The sequence below is a fragment of the Pseudophryne corroboree genome, chromosome 2 (genome assembly GCF_028390025.1).
Source record: "Pseudophryne corroboree isolate aPseCor3 chromosome 2, aPseCor3.hap2, whole genome shotgun sequence".
NCBI classification, from domain to species: domain Eukaryota; kingdom Metazoa; phylum Chordata; class Amphibia; order Anura; family Myobatrachidae; genus Pseudophryne; species Pseudophryne corroboree.
This window is the reverse complement of record NC_086445.1, coordinates 272,606,358-272,630,070: the sequence shown is the minus strand read 5'-3', so window position 1 is coordinate 272,630,070 and position 23,713 is coordinate 272,606,358. Positions and strand designations below refer to the sequence as shown.

Sequence of the window (23,713 nt, the reverse complement as noted above, 5' to 3'; positions counted from 1 at the left end):
TAGCAATATAGTGTCCCTGTCTAGGGTATCAATATTTTCCGACAGGGAATCTGACCACGCAGCTGCAGCACTGCACATCCATGCTGAAGCAATAGCTGGTCTCAGTATAATACCTGTGTGTGTATATACAGACTTCAGGATAGCCTCCTGCTTCCTATCAGCAGGCTCCTTTAGGGCGGCCGTATCCGGAGACGGTAGTGCCACCTTCTTTGACAAGCGTGTGAGCGCTTTATCCACCCTAGGGGATGTTTCCCAACGTGACCTATCCTCTGGCGGGAAAGGGTACGTCATTAGTAACCTTTTAGAAATTACCAGTTTCTTATCGGGGGAAGCCCAGGCTTCTTCACACACTTCATTTAATTCCTCAGATGGGGGAAAAACTACTGGTAGTTTTTTCTCTCCAAACATAATACCCTTTTTTGTGGTTCCTGGGGTAACATCAGAAATGTGCAACACATTTTTCATTGCCTCAATCATTTAACGTGTGGCCCTATTGGAAGTTACATTAGTCTCATCGTCGTCGACACTGGAGTCAGTATCCGTGTCGACATCTGAGGTAGCGGGCATTTTAGAGCCCCTGATGGCTTTTGAGACGCCTGGGCAGGCACAGGCTGAGAAGCCGGCTGTCCCATATTTGGTATATCGTCAAACCTTTTATGTAAGGAGTTGACACTTTCACGTAATTCCTTCCACAAGTCCATCCACTCAGGTGTCGGCCCCGCAGGGGGTGACATCACATTTATCGGCATCTGCTCCGCCTCCACATAAGCCTCCTCATCAAACATGTCGACACAGCCGTACCGACACACCGCACACACACAGGGAATGCTCTGACAGAGGACAGGACCCCACAAAGCCCTTTGGGGAGACAGAGAGAGAGTATGCCAGCACACACCAGAGCGCTATATAACACAGGGATGAACACTATAACTGAGTGATTTTCCCTTATAGCTGCTTATATATATACTGCTGCGCCTAAATTTAGTGCCCCCCCTCTCTTTTTTACCCTTTGTAGTCTTGAAACTGCAGGGGAGAGCCTGGGAGCGATCCTTCCAGCGGAGCTGTGAGGGAAAAATGGCGCCAGTGTGCTGAGGGAGATAGCCCCGCCCCTTTTTCGGCAGACTTCTCCCGCTTTTTTCTGGATCTCTGGCAGGGGTATTTTTCACATATATAGCCTCTAGGACTATATATTGTGATTTTTTTGCCAGCCAAGGTGTTAATATTGCTGCTCAGGGCGCCCCCCCCCCAGCGCCCTGCACCCATCAGTGACCGGAGTGTGAGGTGTGCATGAGGAGCAATGGCGCACAGCTGCAGTGCTGTGCGCTACCTTGTTGAAGACCGAAGTCTTCTGCCGCCAATTTTCCGGACCATCTTCTTGCTTCTGGCTCTGTAAGGGGGACGGCGGCGCGGCTTCCGGGACCGAACGATCGAGGTCGGGCCCTGTGTTTGATCCCTCTGGAGCTAATGGTGTCCAGTAGCCTAAGAAGCCCAAGCTAGCTGCAAGCAGGTAGGTTCGCTTCTTCTCCCCTTAGTCCCTTGTAGCAGTGAGTCTGTTGCCAGCAGATCTCACTGAAAATAAAAAAACCTAAAATATACTTTCTTTTCTAGGAGCTCAGGAGAGCCCCTAGTGTGCATCCAGCTCAGCCGGGCACAAGATTCTAACTGAGGTCTGGAGGAGGGTCATAGAGAGAGGAGCCAGTGCACACCAGGTAGACCTAAAGCTTTCTTTTAGTTGTGCCCAGTCTCCTGCAGAGCCGCTATTCCCCATGGTCCTAACAGAGTCCCAGCATCCACTTAGGACGTTAGAGAAATTAAGTTAACAGCCTCTAAAAGATCAGGAACATCCACATGTGAACCACCCTCCCCATCAGTCGTAACTGAATCAGAACCTGTGGGGTCAGTGTAAGTGCCGTATTCATCCGACGAGGTGTCAGTGACAGCAGTGGATTGTGCGGAGACAAGCGCTTGCTTAGAGGATATCTTGGACGTAGGCGAGCAACGGTCAAACATTTTAGTAGTCAGGGACTGGTTCAACTTCTTTATTTGAGCAGATAAATCGTCCGCCCATGGCTGGTTAGCTGCAGGGACCACAACAGTTGCACCAGCTTTGGGGGTCCCATAGGGGGTCTTAGTTTATGAACTAGCGTATGCAGAAGCGTGAAAAAAGCGGCCCACGGCGGGTCATTATTTGCCCCCGTTGCCACCATCCCACTGGGGGGCAAGGAGCCCCCCAGAATCAGAGCCCAAAGCTGCTATATTCTCCTCATAGGTATCTGCGGCTTCAGCAACACCGGCAGTGTGTTCAGCCCCAGAACCGTTACCCTCAGAAGCAGACATGATATAACTTGCAGTATCAGGTAACACAGTACAATTTGCCAGCAGCAAAACACCTCTAGCCCAAACCCCTGCGCAGTGTAGTCAGCACCAGCAGAGAAAAAGGAGAGATATGGTGACACTCACAGAGAAAAATACATAATACAGTATATCTTTGTGAAAATCCTATATTAGATAAAACCTGACGCACCAAGCCCCCTCAGGTTATAGAATATAGGGATAGCAGGTTGAGTGAAAGACACGAAATGGACACCACTCAGCTATCAAATGCACACGCAAAATAGGATTTTGGTACTTACCAGGTAAATCCTTTTCTTTGAATCCATAGGGGGCACTGGAGTACTCTTGAGGGATATGGACGGCTTTAGCAGAACAAGGGCACTGAATATTTAAATTTAGTACCTCTCCTCCCCTCCATATTTCCAGAGTACCTCAGTGTTTTTTACTGAGCCGAACAGGAGCGATAGAGAGGATGACAATGGAGAATTACATATAACATAACGGACAACAATAAAATTGACACATAACGTAACTGACAACTAAACAGTTGACACCATAACCGATAGAACTTGAAAATTTGAACAAATCGGTGAGAATGTGTTACCAGAAGATCTACTGAACTTACCACAAACCAGGTAAAACTGCTCTGGGTGGGCGTCCAGTGCCCCCTTTGGATTCAAAGAAAAGGATTTTCCTGGTAAGTACCAAAATCCTATTTTCTTTTTCATCCACTAGGGGTCACTGGAGTACTCTTGGTACGTACCAAAGCTTCCCCTGTGGGCGGGAGAGCTGTTTGGCACCTGTAACACTAGGCGGCCAAAGCTAGATGCTGATGCCGCAAACGTATCAAACTTGTAAAAGCGCACAAACGTGTGCACTGATGACCATGTAGCAGCATGGCAAAGCTGCGTCGTAGAAGCCCCACGACCAGCTGCCCATGAAGTTCCCACAGAACGAGTGGAATGAGCTGTTACTGATGTAGGCGGCTGTAACCTAGCATGAAGGTAAGCCTGACGTATGGTCAGTTTAATCCATCTGGATATGGTCTGCTTAGAAGCTGGCCAACCCATCTTGGCAGCATCATAAAGAACAAACAACGTATCCGTCTTACGAACTGTAGACGTTCGGGATACATAAACGCGTAGTGCGCGTACCACATCCAAAGTTCCAGAATCTCCTGTTAACACAGGAACTACTGTTGGTTGATTGATGTGAAAAGATGACACTACCTTTGGTAAGAAAGCGGGATTCGTCCGAAGTTCCGCTCTGTCATCATGAAACACCAAATACGGTGGCTTGCATGACAAAGCACCCAAATCTGAAACACGCCTTGCCGAAGCCAAGGCTAGGAGAAAAATTGTTTTCCAAGTGAGAAACTTAATATCCACTTGTTGTAAGGGTTCAAAATATGAAGGCTGTAAGAAATCTAACACCAGATTCAAGTCCCATGGCGCTGTAGGTGGAATGAATGGAGGCTGTACTCTGAGGACACCCTGCAGAAAGGTGTGCACAGACGGCAATAGAGCCAAACGTCTTTGAAACTAAATTGACAAAGCAGAGACCTGCATCTTTAGTGTAGATAAACGCAGTCCTCCATCCAACCCCGTCTGTAGAAATAACAAAAGACGGGATAACTTGAAAGATGATGTCGGAAACTTCCGAGCTTCACACCAACCTATATAGGCACGCCAAATTCTGTAATAATGAGCTGCCGTAACTGGCTTCCTAGCACGTAACATGGTTGGTATAACCGATTCTGGAATGCCCTCTCTTCTTAAGAGGGCGGTCTTAACAGCCACCCCGTCAAACGCAGTCGCGCTAAATCGGGGTAAAGGAACGGACCCTGTTGTAACAGGTCCGGACGTAGCAGGAGCGGACAAGGATCGTCTGCGAGTAGTCCGCGGAGATCCGAGAACCAAGCATTCCGAGGCCAATGAGGCGCCACTAGTATGACTGTGGCGGACTCTCGTTTGATTCATTTTAGCAACAGAGGGAGCAGCGGAAACGGTGGAAACAGATACACGAGGCTGTACGGCCTCGCGATTGTGAGAGCATCCACCACCACTGCCTTTGGATCTCGCGTTCTGGACACATACTGGGGCCTTTGGTGATTGTGGCGAGATGCTATCAGGTCCACTTGAGGGTAACCCCACCTTTGGACCAACATGTGAAACACCTCTGGATTTAATGCCCATTCTCCTGGATGAAAATCCCGCCTCCCAGTTGTCCACTCCCGGAATGAACACTGCCGACAATATCACTTGGTGATGCTCGGCCCAATTGAGGATTCGAGCTACTTCCCGCATGGCCATGCGGCTTCTCGTTCCTCCTCGTTTGTTGATGTACCCGACCGCCGTCGCGTTGTCTGACTGCACCTGGACAGTCTGAGACCGAAGCATGTGCACTGCTTGTCGTAGCGCATTGTAAAGTTAAAGGACATTTATAGACAGCAATCTTTCGTGATCCGCCCAGAGACCCTGGAGCTGACAATTTTGAACTGCAGCTCCCCAACCTCTGAGACTCGCGTCCATCGTTAGAATTATCCAATTCCAAGCGCCGAACGGTTTCCCTGCGGTTAGATTGTGTACTTTGAGCCACCAGAGTAGAGATACTCTGGCCCGTGGAGACAACCTCACCCTCTGGTGAATCTGCAGATGCGAGCCCGACCACTGTGCGAGCACATCCAATTGAAAAGGACGTGAGTGAAATCTTCCGAACTGAATCGCTTCAAAAGCCGCCACCATTGTGCCTAAGAAACAAATGCACAAATGTACCGAGACTGTGCGTGGCTTGAACAGTAATTGTACCAGATGACGAATAATCTGTACTTTCTGTCCTGGTAGGTAAATTCTTTGATCTACCGTATCGAGAATCATACCTAGGAAATGAAGTTGTTGGGATGGATTCAGATGTGATTTCTTGAAGTTGACAATCCAACCGTGCTGAACTAGTAGATTGTACGTTAGCAACGCATGTTGGAGGAGCATCTGTTGAGACGGAGCTTTGATGAGCAGATCGTCCAAGTACGGAACTATTATCACTCCCAGGGATCTGAGATGAGCTATCATCACAGACATCACTTTGGTGAATACCCGAGGCGCTGACGAGAGGCCAAACGGTTGAGCCTGAAACTGGTAATGGTTCTGCCGTATCGCAAACCGCAAGAACCTCTGATGAGGTGGCCAAATCGGAATGTGTAAGTACGCATCCTTGAGATCCAGCGCAATCATAAATTCCTGTGGCTCTAAACCTGCAATTACTGACCGCAGAGATTCCATCTTGAATCTGTAGTAAGTGACGTACTGATTGAGGCCCTTTAAGTTCAATATTGGCCTGACCGAGCCATCCGGCTTCGGTACCACAAACAGACTGGAATAATAACCCTGACCTTGTTGGTGTACAGGGACCGGAATCAAAACTGCTGAATCCAGAAGACTGAACGGCAATTTGCAGAACCGCCCTCTTGTCGTCCGACACAGGCAGTCCTGTCTTGAAAAACCGCAGTGGCGGGAGACAGTCGAACTCTATCTTGTAACCTTTTAACACTAAATTGCGGATCCACCCATCTGTTTATGTCTGGAACCACGCCAAATGGAACGTCTGAAGGCGTGCTCCCACAACTGGAGATCCGAGATGGGCTGGGAGCCCGTCATGCCACTGGCTTGTCGGTGACCTTAGCGTCCTGATGACTGGTGTTGGTTTGTTGAAAACCACATCCTCGACCTCGTCTACCAGGCGTGGCTGTTCCTCTACCACGGCCTTGAAAGGGCTGAGGTCTAAAGGATTTGAACGCCGGACCAGAGTATTTCCGTCTAGGTACTGTTGGAGGCAATGGTAGGAAAACAGACTTCCCTCCCGTGGCCTCAGAAATCCATTTGTCCAATTCAGGACCAAACAACTTCTCGCCACTGTAAGGTAACGCCTCTATACCTCTTTTGACCTCTGCCTCCGCTTGCCAAGAACGCAGCCAGAGTGATCTTCGTGCCGTAACTAACGACGATGAAAGGCGAGAAGTGAGCTGACAGACGTCAGTAGAAGCTGTGCATAGATAATCAGCAGCTTCACAAATTTGATCAGCGAGAAGTATAAGGTGATCGTCATGTAGACCAGACTTGAGTTGTTATCCATACCATTAGCGCCTTAGTTACCCAAATGCCAACCAACCCAGGTCTAAGCAAGACTCCTGCTGCTATATACATGGACTTTAGCATAGCTTCTATTTTCCGGTCCGAAGGGTCTTTAAGCGTAGTAGCAGTTGGTACTGGAATGGTTAATGTTTTTGTAAGTTTTGACACAGATGAATCCACCATTGGTGGATTCTCCCATGTAGATGTCACAGACTCTGAAAACGGGTAACTATACTTAAATCGGCGAGGTATAGAAAACCGTTTATCCGGATTCTTCAGTGTTTCTACTAACATCGTATTAAGAGATTCCGAAACAGGAAAACACATTGGAGATCTGTCGTTTAGTAAACACGAATTCATCATTTGTCAGAGGCTCCTCAGTCTCTGTAAATTTCAGAGACGGACGCACTGTCCTGATGAGATTATCAATGCCTGGGCTGTCAAAATCTTCACTATCTGACTGCTGGTCTAATTCGCCCTCCTCACCCTCATCTTGCGCAGTGATGCCTGGCATAGAATCGTCAGAATGCAACATAGTAGAAACTGGTAAATCATAATACAAATTAAATTTATCACTTCTACTTAAAGTGGACTTGGTCCTTTGGCAAGGCTGAGACCCCTCCGGTAGGTCTGGTGGTCTCACCCGCGACTCAGATCTTGCCGCTTCCCACTTTTGTCGAGCGGCGGCCAATTCTGATTGCAACCCAGCCATTACATCTGCTAGCATAGCCCATGGAGGGTCCGGGGATGAAACCAGCTTTGAAACCGGAGCGGAAATTGTATTCGTAGCTGAATTCACAGAACATACTGTACATGTGGTAGATCCATCCGATAACACACTTTCTCTGACGTCCTAGTGGATGCTGGGGACTCCGTAAGGACCATGGGGAATAGACGGGCTCCGCAGGAGACTGGGCACACTATAAGAAAGATTTGGTACTACCTGGTGTGCACTGGCTCCTCCCTCTATGCCCCTCCTCCAGACCTCAGTTAGATTTATGTGCCCGGCCGAGCTGGATGCACACTAGGGGCTCTCCTGAGCTCCTAGAAAGAAAGTATATGTTAGGTTTTTTATTTTACAGTGAGACCTGCTGGCAACAGGCTCACTGCAACGAGGGACTAAGGGGAGAAGAAGCGAACCTACCTGCTTGCAGCTAGCTTGGGCTTCTTACACAACAAAAAATATTGAATACACCTTTGGGCGCTACCACTTTCTAGATGTCATGAAATGTTCTCAATAGTCCCAAAAGTGAAACAGTCAATTGCTCCACTTGCACTGTTCTTTCTTCTAAATTTTCATTCCTCTTCAAATTGATTTTCTTATATGGTGGTATAAATCATAAAGAGAAAGAAATGGCACATATAGTGTAGTAGTTTGGGCTCAAAAATGGAATTTATTCAAATAAAAGGCATAAAATATAATTTTAAAATAATAACTCCACTCTCTAATAAAATTGGAACCGTACCGTGTCAAGCTCCCAGCATGGAGCAGTGAAGAAAGTAAAATCGGAAGGTTCCGGAATTCCTCCCTCCTCCCTTCATGCAAAACTGCTGACCGCTGGACCTGGCAGGGCTCCCCTCTGGTTCTAGGTACAGGTAAAGGATCACTGGATGCCGCCAACGCGTTTCGAGTTCTCAACTCTTCCTCAGGGCAGAATGATCCCATACCTGTGAGTGTCCTTATTTATACTGAAATATGACCCGGATGTAAATTGTGTGTACATTCACACATTTTCTTTAAAATTCAGATTTCTATAATGTATACATGGTTACATACATATAAATCAATAGTATATCAAATACAACTAGTCAAAATCATGTTTTTATATAAATGTAATAAGCCATAATAAGTGTTTCCTGGTGGTCAAAGTGCAATTTCATCAAGAAATGACCTCCATGTCTGTGGCACGTATATATTCCCCTTTCAAAAGGTCATGATGAAGGGCTTTGTTATTTCCTAACATTAATTCTGAATGCCCCAACATAAAAGATTTAGTTTGAATAAAATTCGGAACGCTGTGCGTTCCACAATCGTCGTATGCGGAAGTTCTATGCGTTCCACCGGTCCTTTCCGGTGACGCACTTCCGTTTCCTATCTTCAATAGCGTTATGCGTTCCACGGCGGTTCCGTCGTGGAACGCATACGCGTCTGATGTTGAAAGGCTTTTCGTATATGGACAGCTCCCCACATGGAGAGTGTAGGCAGGCTGACAAAGTGTATTTTTTCAATAGGGACAATATAGGGCTGGATATATATATGTATGGTGAACGCTGTGCGTTCCATGATCGTTATACAGGAAGTATCTATGCGTTCCACCGATCCTTTTTGGTGACGCACTTCCGTTTTCTGTCTTCAATAGATACGGCTCCGTCGTGGAACGCATGCGCATCTGGCGTTAAATGAATTCTCATAAAGAGATAGCTCTACATATGTAGAGGAAATACTAGCTGACAAAGTGTATTATAATGGAGACAATACATATGGTGATTGCTGTCATAATCATGATATACATCAAAGAAGTCACCATGATAAAATTTCACTTTGCGTTCCATGTCTAATCCGACATGGAACGCATGTACTTATATTGTAAGGGGCATTTCCTATCAAGCAGATATATTCAATCCTGATGGAAAAATATACACACATAAAAATGTAGATTATCTATCAATGTCAAAGGGTATCCCACATCATACAGCTATTTTCTTTTATTATATTTGAAAAAGTGTATTTTAATCCTGGGAGAGGTGTTTCTTAAAGAAACCATTTTATTTCAAATTCTTTATTTAATCCTGCTGGAACGATGGTTTTTAAATTAAAGATCCACCTCATTTCCGCCTTCGCTAATAAACTTTCAGAGTCCCTGTCTTTCCAGTTGATTTTAATGTGCTGAATTCCTATGAATTGTTTGATGGTGCTTGTTTTACAGTGATGTTTTGATTTGAAGTGGTTGGATAGATTGTGTGATTCCAACCCTTTCATAATGTTCCTCACATGTTCTCCCATGCGTGTTTTTAGTGCTCTAGAAGTGCGTCCTACGTAAAATAGTCCACATTCGCACTCGATGAGATAGATAACATTATTTGTGTGGCATGTTATGAAGTTCTTAATTTTATATTCTTTGTTGTTTATAATGAAGCTAGATATTTTTGATTTATCAGCTTTCACTGTTTTGCACATTGTGCAACTCCCACATCGATAGAAGCCCTCTGATCTTATGGGGTTATTTTGATGGATTGGTAGTGCACTTTTTACTAAACTGGTTCTTAGATTGTTTGATTTCCTATAGATGAATTTGGGGACATCCGGGATTAGATTCTTCAATACTGGGTCCTTCTTGAGGATACACCAATGAGTTTTTATGATTGACTCAATCCTTTTATAATTTGCTCCGTAGGTGGTAATGAATGCAACATTCGGATTGTCGTTCTTTTTTGATAGAACATTTTTATTTTTGTATAGTAGGTCTTTTCTGTTCATCTTTTCTACTTCTTCAATTGCCTTCTCCAACTCCTGTTCTGTGTACCCTTGTGAGCGAAAATTATTAAGCATTATTTCGCTCTGTTTCTTATATTCTTCTGGGTCATTGCAGTTTCTCTTTGTTCGTATGAGTTGGCTTTTTGGGATTCCCTTAGTCCAATTAGGGTGGTGTTGACTCCGTTTACTGATATATTGTTGTGAGTCTGTGGGTTTGGTATATCCCTTAGTGCAAAGGTTGTTCTCTGATTTGTAGACCGTTAAATCCAGAAAGTTGACTTCTTCTCGGCTTCTCTCGAATGTAAATTTAATACCTGTATCGGTCATATTGACTTCATTGCAAAAGGATAGTAGGTCCTCCTCAGACCCTTCCCACAGGAATATGATGTCGTCAATGAATCTTTTCCAGAGGACCAAGTTCGACGTCTCAGCTACACTTCCCCACACGTGGGTATTTTCCCACTGTGCCATGAAAAGGTTGGCGTAGCTGGGCGCGAACTTGGTCCCCATGGCGGTGCCCACCAGTTGAAGGTAATAGTTCCCTTCAAAAAAGAAATAATTATTTTTTAAAATGAATCTAATCCCTTCTATGATGAATTCTCTTTTATTGATTGGTATATCAGATTGGTCCAAAAACCATTTGACAGCCTCTATACCTTTCTCGTGATCTATCACAGTATAGAGTGATGTCACATCTGCAGTTGTTAAGATCATAGTGTCGGTGACTGTGATGCCTTCTAATCTGTTGATAATGTCTCCTGTATCTTTAATGTATGATTTATTACTAATCACTATGGGTTGTAGGAAACAATCTATCATTTCAGATAGATTGCTGGGCTTCTTAGGCTACTGGACACCATTAGCTCCAGAGGGATCGACCGCAGGACCCGTCCTTGGTGTTCGTTCCCGGAGCCGCGCCGCCGTCCCCCTTACAGAGCCAGAAGCAAGAAGATGGTCCGGAAAATCGGCGGCAGAAGACTTCAGTCTTCACCAAGGTAGCGCACAGCACTGCAGCTGTGCGCCATTGCTCCTCATACACACTTCACACTCCGGTCACTGAGGGTGCAGGGCGCTGGGGGGGGGGGGGGGCGCCCTGAGCAGCAATAAAATCACCTTGGCTGGCAAAATAACCACAATATATAGCCCCAGAGGCTATATATGTGGTAATTACCCCTGCCAGAATACAGAAAAAAGCGGGAGAAAAGTCAGCCGAAAAAGGGGCGGAGCCATCTCCCTCAGCACACTGGCACCATTTCTCCCTCACAGTTCCGCTGGAAGGAAGCTCCCTGACTCTCCCCTGCAGTCTACACTACAGAAAAGGGTAAAAAAAGAGAGGGGGGGCACAAATTTGAGGCGCAGTAAATATTATAGCAGCTATAGGGGACATAATTCAGTTATATAGCGCTCTGGTGTGTGCTGGCATACTCTCTCTCTGTCTCCCCAAAGGGCTTTTGTGGGGTCCTGTCTCCTTTAAGAGCATTCCCTGTGTGTGTGCGCGGTGTGTCGGTACGGCTGTGTCGACATGTTTGATGAGGAGACTTATGTGGAGGCGGAGCAGATGCCTATAAATGTGATGTCACCCCCTGCGGGGCAGACACCTGAGTGGATGGACTTATGGAAGGAATTACGTGCAAGTGTCGACTCCTTACATAAAAAATTTGACGACATGCCAAATGCGGGACAGCCGGCTTCTCAGCTCGTGCCTGCCCAGGCAATTCAAAGGCCATCAGGGTCCCTAAAACGCCCACTACCTCAGATGGCAGACACAGATGTCGACACGGATACTGATACCAGTGTCGACGACGATGAGTCAAATTTAATGTCCACTAGGGCCATTCGTTGCATGATTGAGGCAATGAAAGAGGTTTTACACATTTCTGATATAAACCCAGGTACCTCAAAAAAGGGTATTATGTTTGGGGAGAAAAAACTGCCAATAGTTTTTCCCCCATCTGAAGAATTAAATGAAGTGTGTGAAGAAGCGTGGGCTTTTCCTGATAAAAAATTGGTGATTTCAAAAAAATTACTAATGGCGTTCCCTTTCTCGCCAGAGGATAGGTCACGTTGGGAAACTCCCCCTAGGGTGGATAAAGCGCTCACATGTTTGTCTAAAAAGGTGGCACTACCGTCTCCAGATACGGCCGCCCTAAAGGAACCTGCTGATAGAAAGCAGGAGGCTATCCTAAAGTCTATATATACACACACTGGTGTTATACTGAGACCAGCTATTGCTTCAGCGTGGATGTGCAGTGCTGCTTGGTCAGATTCCCTGTCAGAAAATATTGACACCCTGGACAGGGACACTATATTGCTAACCGTAGAGCATATAAAAGACTCAGTCTTGTACATGAGAGATGCACAGAGGGAGATCTGCCGGCTGGCATCTAGAATAAGTGTATTGTCCATTTCTGCTAGGAGAGGCTTATGGACTCGGCAGTGGACAGGGGATGCAGATTCTAAAAGGCACATGGAAGTTTTGCCTTATAAGGGTGAGGAGTTATTCGTGGATGGTCTCTCAGACCTTGTTTCCACAGCAACAGCTGGGAAGTCAGCATTTTTGCCCCATGTCCCCTCACAGCCTAAGAAAGCACCGTATTATCAGGTACAGTCCTTTCGACCCCAGAAAAACAGGCGGGGAAAAGGCGGGGCCTTTCTGTCTAGAGGCAGAGGAAGGGGAAAAAGGCTGCACCACGCAGCAGGTTCCCAGGAACAAAAGTCCTCCCCCGCTTCTTCCAAATCCGCCGCATGACGGTGGGGCTCCACAGGCGGAGCCAGGTACGGTGGGGGGCCGCCTCAAAAATTTCAGCGATCAGTGGGTTCGCTCACGGGTGGATCCCTGGATCCTTCAAGTAGTATCTCAGGGGTACAAGCTGGAATTCGAGGCGCCTCCCCCCGCCGTTTCCTCAAATCGACCTTACCGACAACTCCCTCGGGCAGGGAGGCTGTACTAGAGGCAATTCACAAGCTGTATTCCCAGCAGGTGATAGTCAAAGTACCCCTACTTCAACAAGGCCGGGGTTACTATTCCACACTGTTTGTGGTACCGAAACCGGACGGTTCGGTGAGACCCATTTTAAATTTGAAATCCTTGAACACATACATAAAAAGATTCAAGTTCAAGATGGAATCGCTCAGGGCGGTTATTGCAAGCCTGGACGAGGGGGATTACATGGTATCCCTGGACATCAAGGATGCTTACCTGCATGTCCCAATTTACCTTCCTCACCAGGAGTACCTCAGATTTGTGGTACAGGATTGCCATTACCAATTCCAGACACTACCGTTTGGACTGTCCACGGCACCGAGGGTGTTTACCAAGGTAATGGCAGAAATGATGATACTCCTTCGAAAAAAGGGAGTTTTAATTATCCCGTACTTGGACGATCTCCTAATAAAGGCGAGGTCCAGGGAGCAGTTACTGGTCGGAGTAGCACTATCTCGGGAAGTGCTACAACAGCATGGCTGGATTCTAAACATTCCAAAGTCACAACTGGCTCCTTCCACACGCTTACTGTTCCTGGGGATGATTCTGGACACAGAACAGAAAAAAGTGTTTCTCCCGCAGGAGAAAGCCAAGGAGCTGTCATCTCTAGTCAGAGACCTCCTAAAACCAAAACGGGTATCGGTACATCACTGCACACGAGTCCTGGGAAAAATGGTGGCTTCATACGGAGCAATTCCATTCGGCAGGTTCCATGCAAGGACCTTCCAGTGGGATCTCTTGGACAAGTGGTCGGGATCGCATCTTCAGATGCATCAACTGATAACCCTGTCTCCAAGGACCAGGGTGTCTCTACTGTGGTGGCTGCAGAGTGCTCATCTTCTAGAGGGCCGCAGATTCGGCATACAGGACTGGGTCCTGGTGACCACGGATGCCAGCCTTCGGGGCTGGGGCGCAGTCACACAGGGAAATTTCCAGGGACTTTGGTCAAGTCAGGAGTCGTCCCTACACAAACATTCTGGAACTGAGGGCCATTTACAATGCCCTAAGTCAGGCAAAGCCCCTGCTTCAAAACCAGCCGGTTCTGATCCAATCAGACAACATCACGGCAGTCGCCCATGTAAACCAACAGGGCGGCACAAGAAGCAGGGTGGCGATGGCAGAAGCCACAAGGATTCTCCGATGGGTGGAAAATCACGTACTAGCACTGTCAGCAGTGTTCATTCCGGGAGTGGACAACTGGGAAGCAGACTTCCTCAGCAGACACGACCTACACCCGGGAGAGTGGGGACTTCATCCAGAAGTCTTCCTACTGTTAGTAAACCGTTGGGAAAGGCCACAGGTGGACATGATGGCGTCCCGCCTCAACAAAAAGCTAAAGAGATATTGCGCCAGGTCAAGGGACCCTCAGGCGATAGCTGTGGACGCTCTAGTGACACCGTGGGTGTACCAGTCGGTTTATGTGTTCCCTCCTCTGCCTCTCATACCACAGGTACTGAGAATAATAAGAAGGCGAGGAGTAAGAACGATACTCGTGGTTCCGGATTGGCCAAGAAGAGCTTGGTACCCGGAACTTCAAGAAATGTTAACAGAGGACCCATGGCCTCTACCGCTCAGACAGGATCTGCTACAGCAGGGGCCCTGTCTGTTCCAAGACTTACCGCGGCTGCGTTTGACGGCATGGCGGTTGAATTCCGGATCCTAAAGGAAAAGGGCATTCCGGAGGAAGTCATTCCTACGCTGATAAAAGCCAGGAAAGAAGTAACCGCAAACCATTATCACCGCATTTGGCGGAAATATGTTGCGTGGTGTGAGGCCAGGAAGGCCCCTACAGAGGAATTTCAGCTGGGTCGTTTTCTGCACTTCCTACAGTCAGGAGTGACTATGGGCCTAAAATTGGGTTCCATTAAGGTCCAGATTTCGGCTCTGTCGATTTTCTTCCAGAAAGAACTGGCTTCACTGCCTGAAGTTCAGACTTTTGTAAAGGGAGTGCTTCATATTCAGCCCCCTTTTGTGCCTCCTGTGGCACCTTGGGATCTCAATGTGGTGTTGAGTTTCCTAAAATCACATTGGTTTGAACCACTTAAAACCGTGGATCTGAAATATCTCACGTGGAAAGTGGTCATGTTGTTGGCCTTGGCTTCGGCCAGGCGTGTGTCAGAATTGGCGGCTTTGTCATGTAAAAGCCCTTATCTGATTTTCCATATGGATAGGGCAGAATTGAGGACTCGTCCCCAGTTTCTCCCTAAGGTGGTATTAGCTTTTCACTTGAACCAACCTATTGTGGTGCCTGCGGCTACTAGGGACTTGGAGGATTCCAAGTTACTGGACGTAGTCAGGGCCTTGAAAATTTATGTTTCCAGGACGGCTGGAGTCAGGAAAACTGACTCGCTTTTTATCCTGTATGCACCCAACAAAATAGGTGCTCCTGCTTCTAAGCAGACTATTGCTCGCTGGATTTGTAGCACAATTCAGCTGGCGCATTCTGTGGTAGGATTGCCGCATCCTAAATCAGTGAAAGCCCATTCCACGAGGAAGGTGGGCTCATCTTGGGCGGCTGCCCGAGGGGTCTCGGCTTTACAACTTTGCCGAGCTGCAACTTGGTCAGGGGCAAACACGTTTGCTAAATTCTACAAATGTGATACCCTGGCTGAGGAGGACCTTGAGTTCTCTCATTCAGTGCTGCAGAGTCATCCGCACTCTCCCGCCCGTTTGGGAGCTTTGGTATAATCCCCATGGTCCTTACGGAGTCCCCAGCATCCACTAGGACGTCAGAGAAAATAAGAATTTACTCACCGGTAATTCTATTTCTCGTAGTCCGTAGTGGATGCTGGGCGCCCATCCCAAGTGCGGATTGTCTGCAATACTTGTATATAGTTATTGCCTAACTAAAGGGTTATTGTTGAGCCATCTGTTGAGAGGCTCAGTTATATTTCATACTGTTAACTGGGTTTAATATCACGAGTTATACGGTGTGATTGGTGTGGCTGGTATGAGTCTTACCCGGGATTCAAAATCCTTCCTTATTGTGTCAGCTCTTCCGGGCACAGTATCCTAACTGAGGTCTGGAGGAGGGGCATAGAGGGAGGAGCCAGTGCACACCAGGTAGTACCAAATCTTTCTTATAGTGTGCCCAGTCTCCTGCGGAGCCCGTCTATTCCCCATGGTCCTTACGGAGTCCCCAGCATCCACTACGGACTACGAGAAATAGAATTACCGGTGAGTAAATTCTTATTTTTACAGACATTGCAGTGAAACGGCTTTTTTGTTTTTGCTGGTGCCTTACTCATTATGCAGACAGACAATACAATAGACAAAGACAGACAACTTGCACGACTCAGTAAAATTGTTACTAAGGTGTGTCTATATATGGCCGAAGTGCAGAGCACGTAGCCAGTACTATATGAAACCTGATCCAAAATTCCCACTAACACCCCTGCGCCATCCGGTGGAGTAGAGATGTAGGACAGGAACGTTCTGGAATCACAAACAGGAAGAAACAGGAAGCATGGTTAAAATGGCTTCCTTGCCATGCTTACACTTATAATCACAGTGCAGGTTATAACCCCGTGTAAAAACATGTATAACCTGCAAATATCCTGTTAATAACAACCCTGTTAATGAAGGCTTAATAGCCTATGCAATTCTTACAACCCATGCAGCCTTTGCTGCTGCTATGGGCTTATACACTTCTCCCCCACGTGCAGCTGCGCTGCCTGAGAAGACTTCTCCCCCCCCCTGTGCTCCGTGTACCGCTGTCTATTCCAGCGGGGAGCGGGTACACTGAGCCGGGAAACGGTTACCGGGAGCCGGGGAGCGGGTACAGGGACCCGGGGAGCGCTCTCTATAGTGCGGCGGTATGAGGCGGAAGTGCGGCCGGCGTACGGCCTCTGAGCGGCGGGTCTGAGCGGCTCTTGCGGGCGCTAATAACACTAAAAGCAGCGCTTCTCTGCACTGTAAGCGGCGGGCAGTGCACATAAAATAAAGTGTTCCGCACACAGCGGGGCGGCAGCGTGAGCAGTCCCCCAACATACCTGGACGCCTGTGGTGAGGGGGCTATGACGGGGCTTCTGCAAGCTCCGTCTAGCCTTCCTGCAGGATGATCTGCACTTGGCTGTGAGGGTGCTCTGTAGTGAGGACAGACACGCCAGCAGCTGCTTGTAGCAGCTTCCACTATCCCGGACCCACGCCTTTTGGTAAGGGGGGAAAGGATGTGCAATAGAGTGTAGAAAAAATAAAATAAAATAAGTATAAGTGCTGCAGAGCTAGCACTCGTGTCTGTTGCTACTATGAGCACAGAAAAAACACTGAGGTACTCTGGGACTATGGAGGGGAGGAGAGATACTAAATTTAAATATTCAGTGCCCTTGTTCTGCTAAAGCCGTCCATATCCCCCAAGAGTACTCCAGTGACCCCTAGTGGATGAAAAAGACAGTCACAGTCTGTACAATGCAGAGGTTATTACTAACAATAATACTGCACTGGACTAGCTTTCACAGCTATATAACAATAGATATAACAGTACACAGTAAGAACTGGATGTATATCACAGGGTAATTGTACTAGGAAACCCTGACTAAGTGCACTCTTTCTTAACTAACACTGACTAAAATAGGCAGGTAGAATACTTAAGCATCCTGTAAAAGTCACAGCACTGACCACCAGGCGGCTTTACATAGGAGGATTTGCCCAAGCATTCCCAGGAACAGTGAGCTGAGGGATAATGGCACCGCAGACACTGCCAGGTAGTGAGGGAGAGACAGATATGCAGCTCCAGGGCGGGAACATTTGAAGAAAATGGCGCCCTGGGGCTGAGGGAGGGGCTTCAGGTCCAAGCTCTATCCCCCTGCTGGCAAAACCACCAGGTACTGCGGGCTCTAATAAAACGGTTTATAGAGAAAACCTGACCTGTCCCATGCCCTGGTGATCTAGTGGGATCGCCTGTACTGCCACAGTGTCCACCGCCAGCGCGCACGGCCTGCCTCCCACTGACCGCGCCGGATCGCGATAAAGACCGGGTCCCGCAGGTGGGACCCACTTACCACCTCCCGAAGCGCGGCCACGCGACCCCGGAGAGCCCCCATCGTGTGTGCCAGACAAGAAGAAAACCGGAGCCTCCTGCTGTAGTTACCCGGCAACCACGGCTCGGGAGTGTACAGCGCTGCTGCCCTTGAAGACTTCACTTTTTTCCTCAGAAAAAAAGCTCTTCTTAGGGCTGCCTGGAGCAGCCCCTCTGTTAAGTGCCTACTACTGCAGCACCAACTACAAAACTAAGATCCTGTGCAGGGAGGCGGGGTGATATAGGGGGCGGCGCTATGCATTCTGGGAACAGTCAAAGCTTTGAGCCTGTTGGTGCCTCGGGTCAAGATCCTACTCTACACCCCATTGTCCATTCCTTGTGGAGCCCAGTGTACCCCGCAGCAGAAAAGATTCCCTATAATGGGCACACTCGGACTATAATACTTTCTTAAAGTCACGTATCTATTATGATAGATGACCACAAATTCTAAAATATAACTTTTATTTAGATCATTAAAACATGAGCGAAATATAGTGCATGTGAATTAAATTGTGAAGTTTTTTTAAAAATAAAGTGAATTTAAAAAGCTTAGCCACTGTGGTGGTTGTATTTCTTCACTGTCTCCAGTATCTTAAACAATGTTGCAATATTTGTAGCAATGCTAGTTGCCAACTGTCTTGTGCTGATACATTTGTATCTGGGAGTAAAAAACTCCTGAATATAAATTCATTACACCACCACTGTTAAAGTTTTACTCCGTGTTTGCAGTGTGCGCATCACTGACTAATAATACATAGATGGTGAACCATATCGTTTGTCTAAGTGCCTACTGATGTTTACTATAAATACATAAATGAATTTATTGCTACTTCAGGGATTAGTATCCTTGTGCTGCTGCTCTCTACATACAATGTGTGCATCTAATTAATATTGAAGGTGCTCTGTTCTATATAGCAATGAACCGTATTTGTATTTCATGTATTAACACCAATTGCACACACATGTGGTGTATTGTAAGATTTTATGTAACACATTCATCATAAAGATTTTATTCACTGTTAATAATAGAGCGATTATTTCTTCAATATTCTAATTAGGATGCTCTATTCTGTGTGGTTATAACCCATATTTGTAATTCATATATCAACACCAATTGCACACACATGTATAGTGTATTATAGGGTTTTTAGAACACATTCGTCATGCAGCTTTTGTTCACCATTAATAGTGGGACACTTGTTTATTTGGTATTGTAATTAATGCATATACTGTCCTTTACCATGTGTATAATAGCACAATATATTTATGTTGTCTATGTGGTGCAATTTAACACACCCTCAATGACACGGAGATCGTAATGTGGCCCCTCAATATGGTGCAGCTCACACACTATATATGTATATACATGTGCCCGTTTGATGGGGCCCCCACACTTTATAACTGAACATTAAAGCCCTATTGCGGCATAGCCCTCTGTTTCCTCACGCCGCGTATATCAGTGGGAGACTGCTGACCGCGGCTCTCCTTTGTGAGACCACCCACGTGACTCGGTATACCGAAAGGGCCATCTCCAGTGTGGTGTGCGTGCAGCTACACCCGCGGCGGCAGCAGCTCCTATTCTTGGGCACAGACACTAATTATAAGATCGGCACTAAGAGACGGCAAACATTTTGACAGTGGCTAAGCTAGCTAATAGAAAGGACACATTGTGGTTGCGTGCGTTACGAGATGCCAGGAAATAAACCTGCGGTATGATCAACAACAGCATCAGTCTCCTAGCTGGCAAGGCACCTGCACACTCTGCCCAAGCATCAGCTGTGAAAGCACACAGGTGATGGGTTAAGAAATCTTGCCCCATTTCCCAAATATGCCTGATCTCGCACCCAGCGACTTCTTTCTCTTCCATGAGATGAAGAAGCCAGTTCAGGGTAGGCGATTTAACAACACAAAATACATCATAATGGTGGGTTGCGGAAGGTCAAGAAACGTGTGGCTCTGCAGGCAGGCTACGTGGTGAAGACTTGTTCAACTTGCCACATTTAACTTTCTATCTCATTCTCTTCATGATGACAATTTAAACTTTATGATACCCACTTGTATTGTTGATGGCCAAAGTGTGAATGTGAAGAACACATGTTATGAGCTGGAATAAGGTGTATATATATTTGTTACAGGGGGAGATTTATAAATTCTTGGAGAGAGACAAAACACTGACCAATCATCTCCTAGAATGTCATTTTACAGGCTATGCCAGAGGTTCCAAAATGCGGTCCTCAAGGCACCCCAACGGTCAAAGTTTTAAATGTATTAATGCTTGGCCACAGGTGACTTAATTAGCACTAAGTCAATTTGATTTAACCATCTGTGCTGAGCCATGGATATACCTAAATCCTGGACTGTTGGGATGCCTTGAGGACCGCGTTTGGGAACCTCTGGGCTATGCTATAAAAATTACAGAAGTTGATAAGTTGGTACTTTATCCTTACAAGATTTGATAAACCTCCCCCACAATGAAATCCAAAGACACTGTGACCTACTGAAAATTGATGCACATTTCAAATTATTGAAACATTCACATCTAAAAGACCATTTACATTTTCCAAATAAAAAAAAGGAAACATTATTATAAAACATGTATATATTTTACTTTACAAGAGCCATGAAACAGATCAAGAAAGATAAAAACAAAGTTGTGGCACAATTTTTGCAAAACAAAAGGTCATAATATAAGGATAATAAATCAGTCATTTCAGGATTTAAGAAGCACAAGGTTCAGGCTGCTTGTTTGTTACAGAAAGTTTGCAATCAGCCTTTTCCTGGCTTAATCCAGATGTTTTTCGCTTAAAAAGACGTAAGCTTAACCTCAGTAGTTCACTGTCAACCAGTGGAGGATTGGAGTAAGTCTGTTTCACAGTACCCTGAAAGGAGGAAGACACATTGTTACTTTTAAATGGACACATTTTTACTGTTATTGTAGTGTATGAATTATGTAGCAAAAACAAAACAAAAAAAAGGATAAATATGAGAACTGTAGCAAAAGTATTACAACAATCTATAGTTAACTACAACATTGTGAGGCAGGAAAGGTAAAACAGATTAATTTACCTTCTCATTTTGTACAAGTTGCTTGCGGATTGCCAAGTCTCTTCTAGAACACAGAGCTTTACAACATGGCCCAAGATTACTCAGTAAGCCGGCTCGCTCTTGCCTTCTTAACAGGGCAGCCATGTTCAATGCTCCCAGCTCATGTTCAAACAAATTTTCAGCTTCTACAAGAACATACGTACAACTTAAGCGATGAAGTCCATGATGCTTTTTTTGTTGACAATATGTATTATGCAAGACTAAAAATCAAATAACAAAACTACACAGGTTTAAGTTAGTGTTTTGCAACCACTGTGCCATGGCACACTAGTGTGCCCTGAGCAGTCTCCAGGTGTGCCGCCATAAAAGCAGAGCCAGGCCAGTCTGTGTTTTGCCGCTACTGAGGCCCTGGAACGATCAATACTGGTGGGTTTAGTGGTTGTAAAGCCAGTTCTAATTTTGGGCCCGGCCACTGTTGGGCTCTTCTGGCTTTCTCAGGTGTGGCTCAGGCGTTACCTATGGAGAAGCTGCAACATGACATCCTAGGACAAGCAGCTGCACAATGCATCACAGTTATATTTGAGTATGCCTTGGCAATATTTAAAATTTGTTCAGTGTGCCGCTAGTTGTAAAAGGTTGAAAATCTCTGGTTTAAGTGTATAACTGTGCTCAATTTGATCATCAATACAAATCATTTGGCACATTTCAATTATGTCACTAGTAGAGAAAGACCTCTTTAATGGAATGACCTTGAATATACATGCTTGTATATGACAGTAGGACCATAAAAAGTCCCACATAAAGACAGCAAGTGGCAATTTTAAAGAAAACTATGCAGCTTACCGATATCAAATTAACAAAATGATGTTTCCTAAATTATGGTTATGTTTAACTGCTTTATACAATTCACTAGTGCTTAATAATTTTATTGAAAATAAATGAAACATTAATATTTCATACATGCTTGCGTATAGTTCAGGATAATCAGAAATATCAAGAGAAATGGGCACAGTAAAAGATGTGCACTACCACCCTTAAGACAGGGTGAACACAACAAATAAAACTAAATCTCTTTCAAAAAGTAAGGCAGCATTGTTTTTCTTGATCTGTAGTTGTACAGTGGTAAATCCACACCACAGTGTAAGTACCTATCACAATATAAGTACCTATTGGCAAAAAGCACCTTAACTATTCCAACCACTGTTTGGCAACGACACAACCCAGAGCCACAAAATACACTCTTTAATTTCTTGTTTGAAAGTCATGTAATTAAAAAAAATAAGAATTTACTTACCGATAATTCTATTTCTCGTAGTCCGTAGTGGATGCTGGGGACTCCGTCAGGACCATGGGGAATAGCGGCTCCGCAGGAGACAGGGCACAAAAGTAAAAGCTTTAGGATCAGGTGGTGTGCACTGGCTCCTCCCCCTATGACCCTCCTCCAAGCCTCAGTTAGGATACTGTGCCCGGACGAGCGTACACAATAAGGAAGGATTTTGAATCCCGGGTAAGACTCATACCAGCCACACCAATCACACTGTACAACCTGTGATCTGAACCCAGTTAACAGCATGATAACAGCGGAGCCTCTGAAAAGATGGCTCACAACAATAATAACCCGATTTTTGTAACAATAACTATGTACAAGTATTGCAGACAATCCGCACTTGGGATGGGCGCCCAGCATCCACTACGGACTACGAGAAATAGAATTATCGGTAAGTAAATTCTTATTTTCTCTGACGTCCTAAGTGGATGCTGGGGACTCCGTCAGGACCATGGGGATTATACCAAAGCTCCCAAACGGGCGGGAGAGTGCGGATGACTCTGCAGCACCGAGTGAAAGAACTCCAGGTCCTCCTCAGCCAGGGTGTGCCCCTGACCAAGTAGCAGCTCGGCAAAGTTGTAAAGCCGAGACCCCTCGGGCAGCCGCCGAAGATGAGCGCACCTTCCTTGTGGAATGGGCATTTACATATTTTGGCTGTGGCAGGCCTGCCACAGAATGTGCAAGCTGAATTGTACTACACATCCAACTAGCAATCGTCTGCTTAGAAGCAAGAGCACCCAGTTTGTTGGGTGCATACAGGATAACAGCAAGTCAGTTTTCCTGACTCCAGCCGTCCTGGAAACCTATATTTTCAGGGCCCTGACAACATCTAGCAACTTGGAGTCCTCCAAGTCCCTAGTAGCCGCAGGTACCACAATAAGCTGGTTCAGGTGAAACGCTGACACCACCTTAGGGAGAAACTGGGGACGAGTCCGCAGCTCTGCCCTGTCCGAATGGACAATCAGATATGGGCTTTTGTGAGACAAAGCCGCCAATTCTGACACTCGCCTGGCCGAGGCCAGGGCCAACATCATGGTCACTTTCCATGTGAGATATTTCAAATCCACAGATTTGAGCGGTTTAAACCAATGTGATTTGAGGAATCCCAGAACTACGTTGAGATCCCACAGTGCCACTGGAGGCACAAAAGGGGGTTGTATATGCAGTACTCCCTTGACAAACTTCTGGACTTCAGGAACTGAAGCCAATTCTTTCTGGAAGAAAATCGACAGGGCCGAAATTTGAACCTTAATGGACCCCAATTTGAGGCCCATAGACACTCCTGTTTGCAGGAAATGCAGGAATCGACCGAGTTGAAATTTCTTCGTGGGGCCTTCCTGGCCTCACACCACGCAACATATTTTCGCCACATGTGGTGATAATGTTGTGCGGTCACCTCCTTCCT

At 46.2% G+C, this 23,713-nt stretch overlaps 1 protein-coding gene across 2 annotated transcripts in view; it reads right to left on the bottom strand.

Annotated features, from left to right (window-relative positions):
- Positions 1-20,517: 20,517 nt before the first annotated feature.
- ZC3H13 (zinc finger CCCH-type containing 13) overlaps positions 20,518-23,713 on the bottom strand; it is a 301,667-nt gene continuing 298,471 nt past the window's right edge. For both annotated transcript variants that reach the window (XM_063952816.1, XM_063952817.1), the window contains 2 exons: positions 21,003-21,166; positions 20,518-20,815 (listed from right to left, as the gene is read on the bottom strand). In XM_063952816.1, coding sequence (XP_063808886.1) covers positions 20,654-20,815; positions 21,003-21,166 — 326 coding nt within the window. In that variant the 3' untranslated portion in view covers positions 20,518-20,653. The remainder of the gene's footprint in view (positions 20,816-21,002; positions 21,167-23,713) is intronic.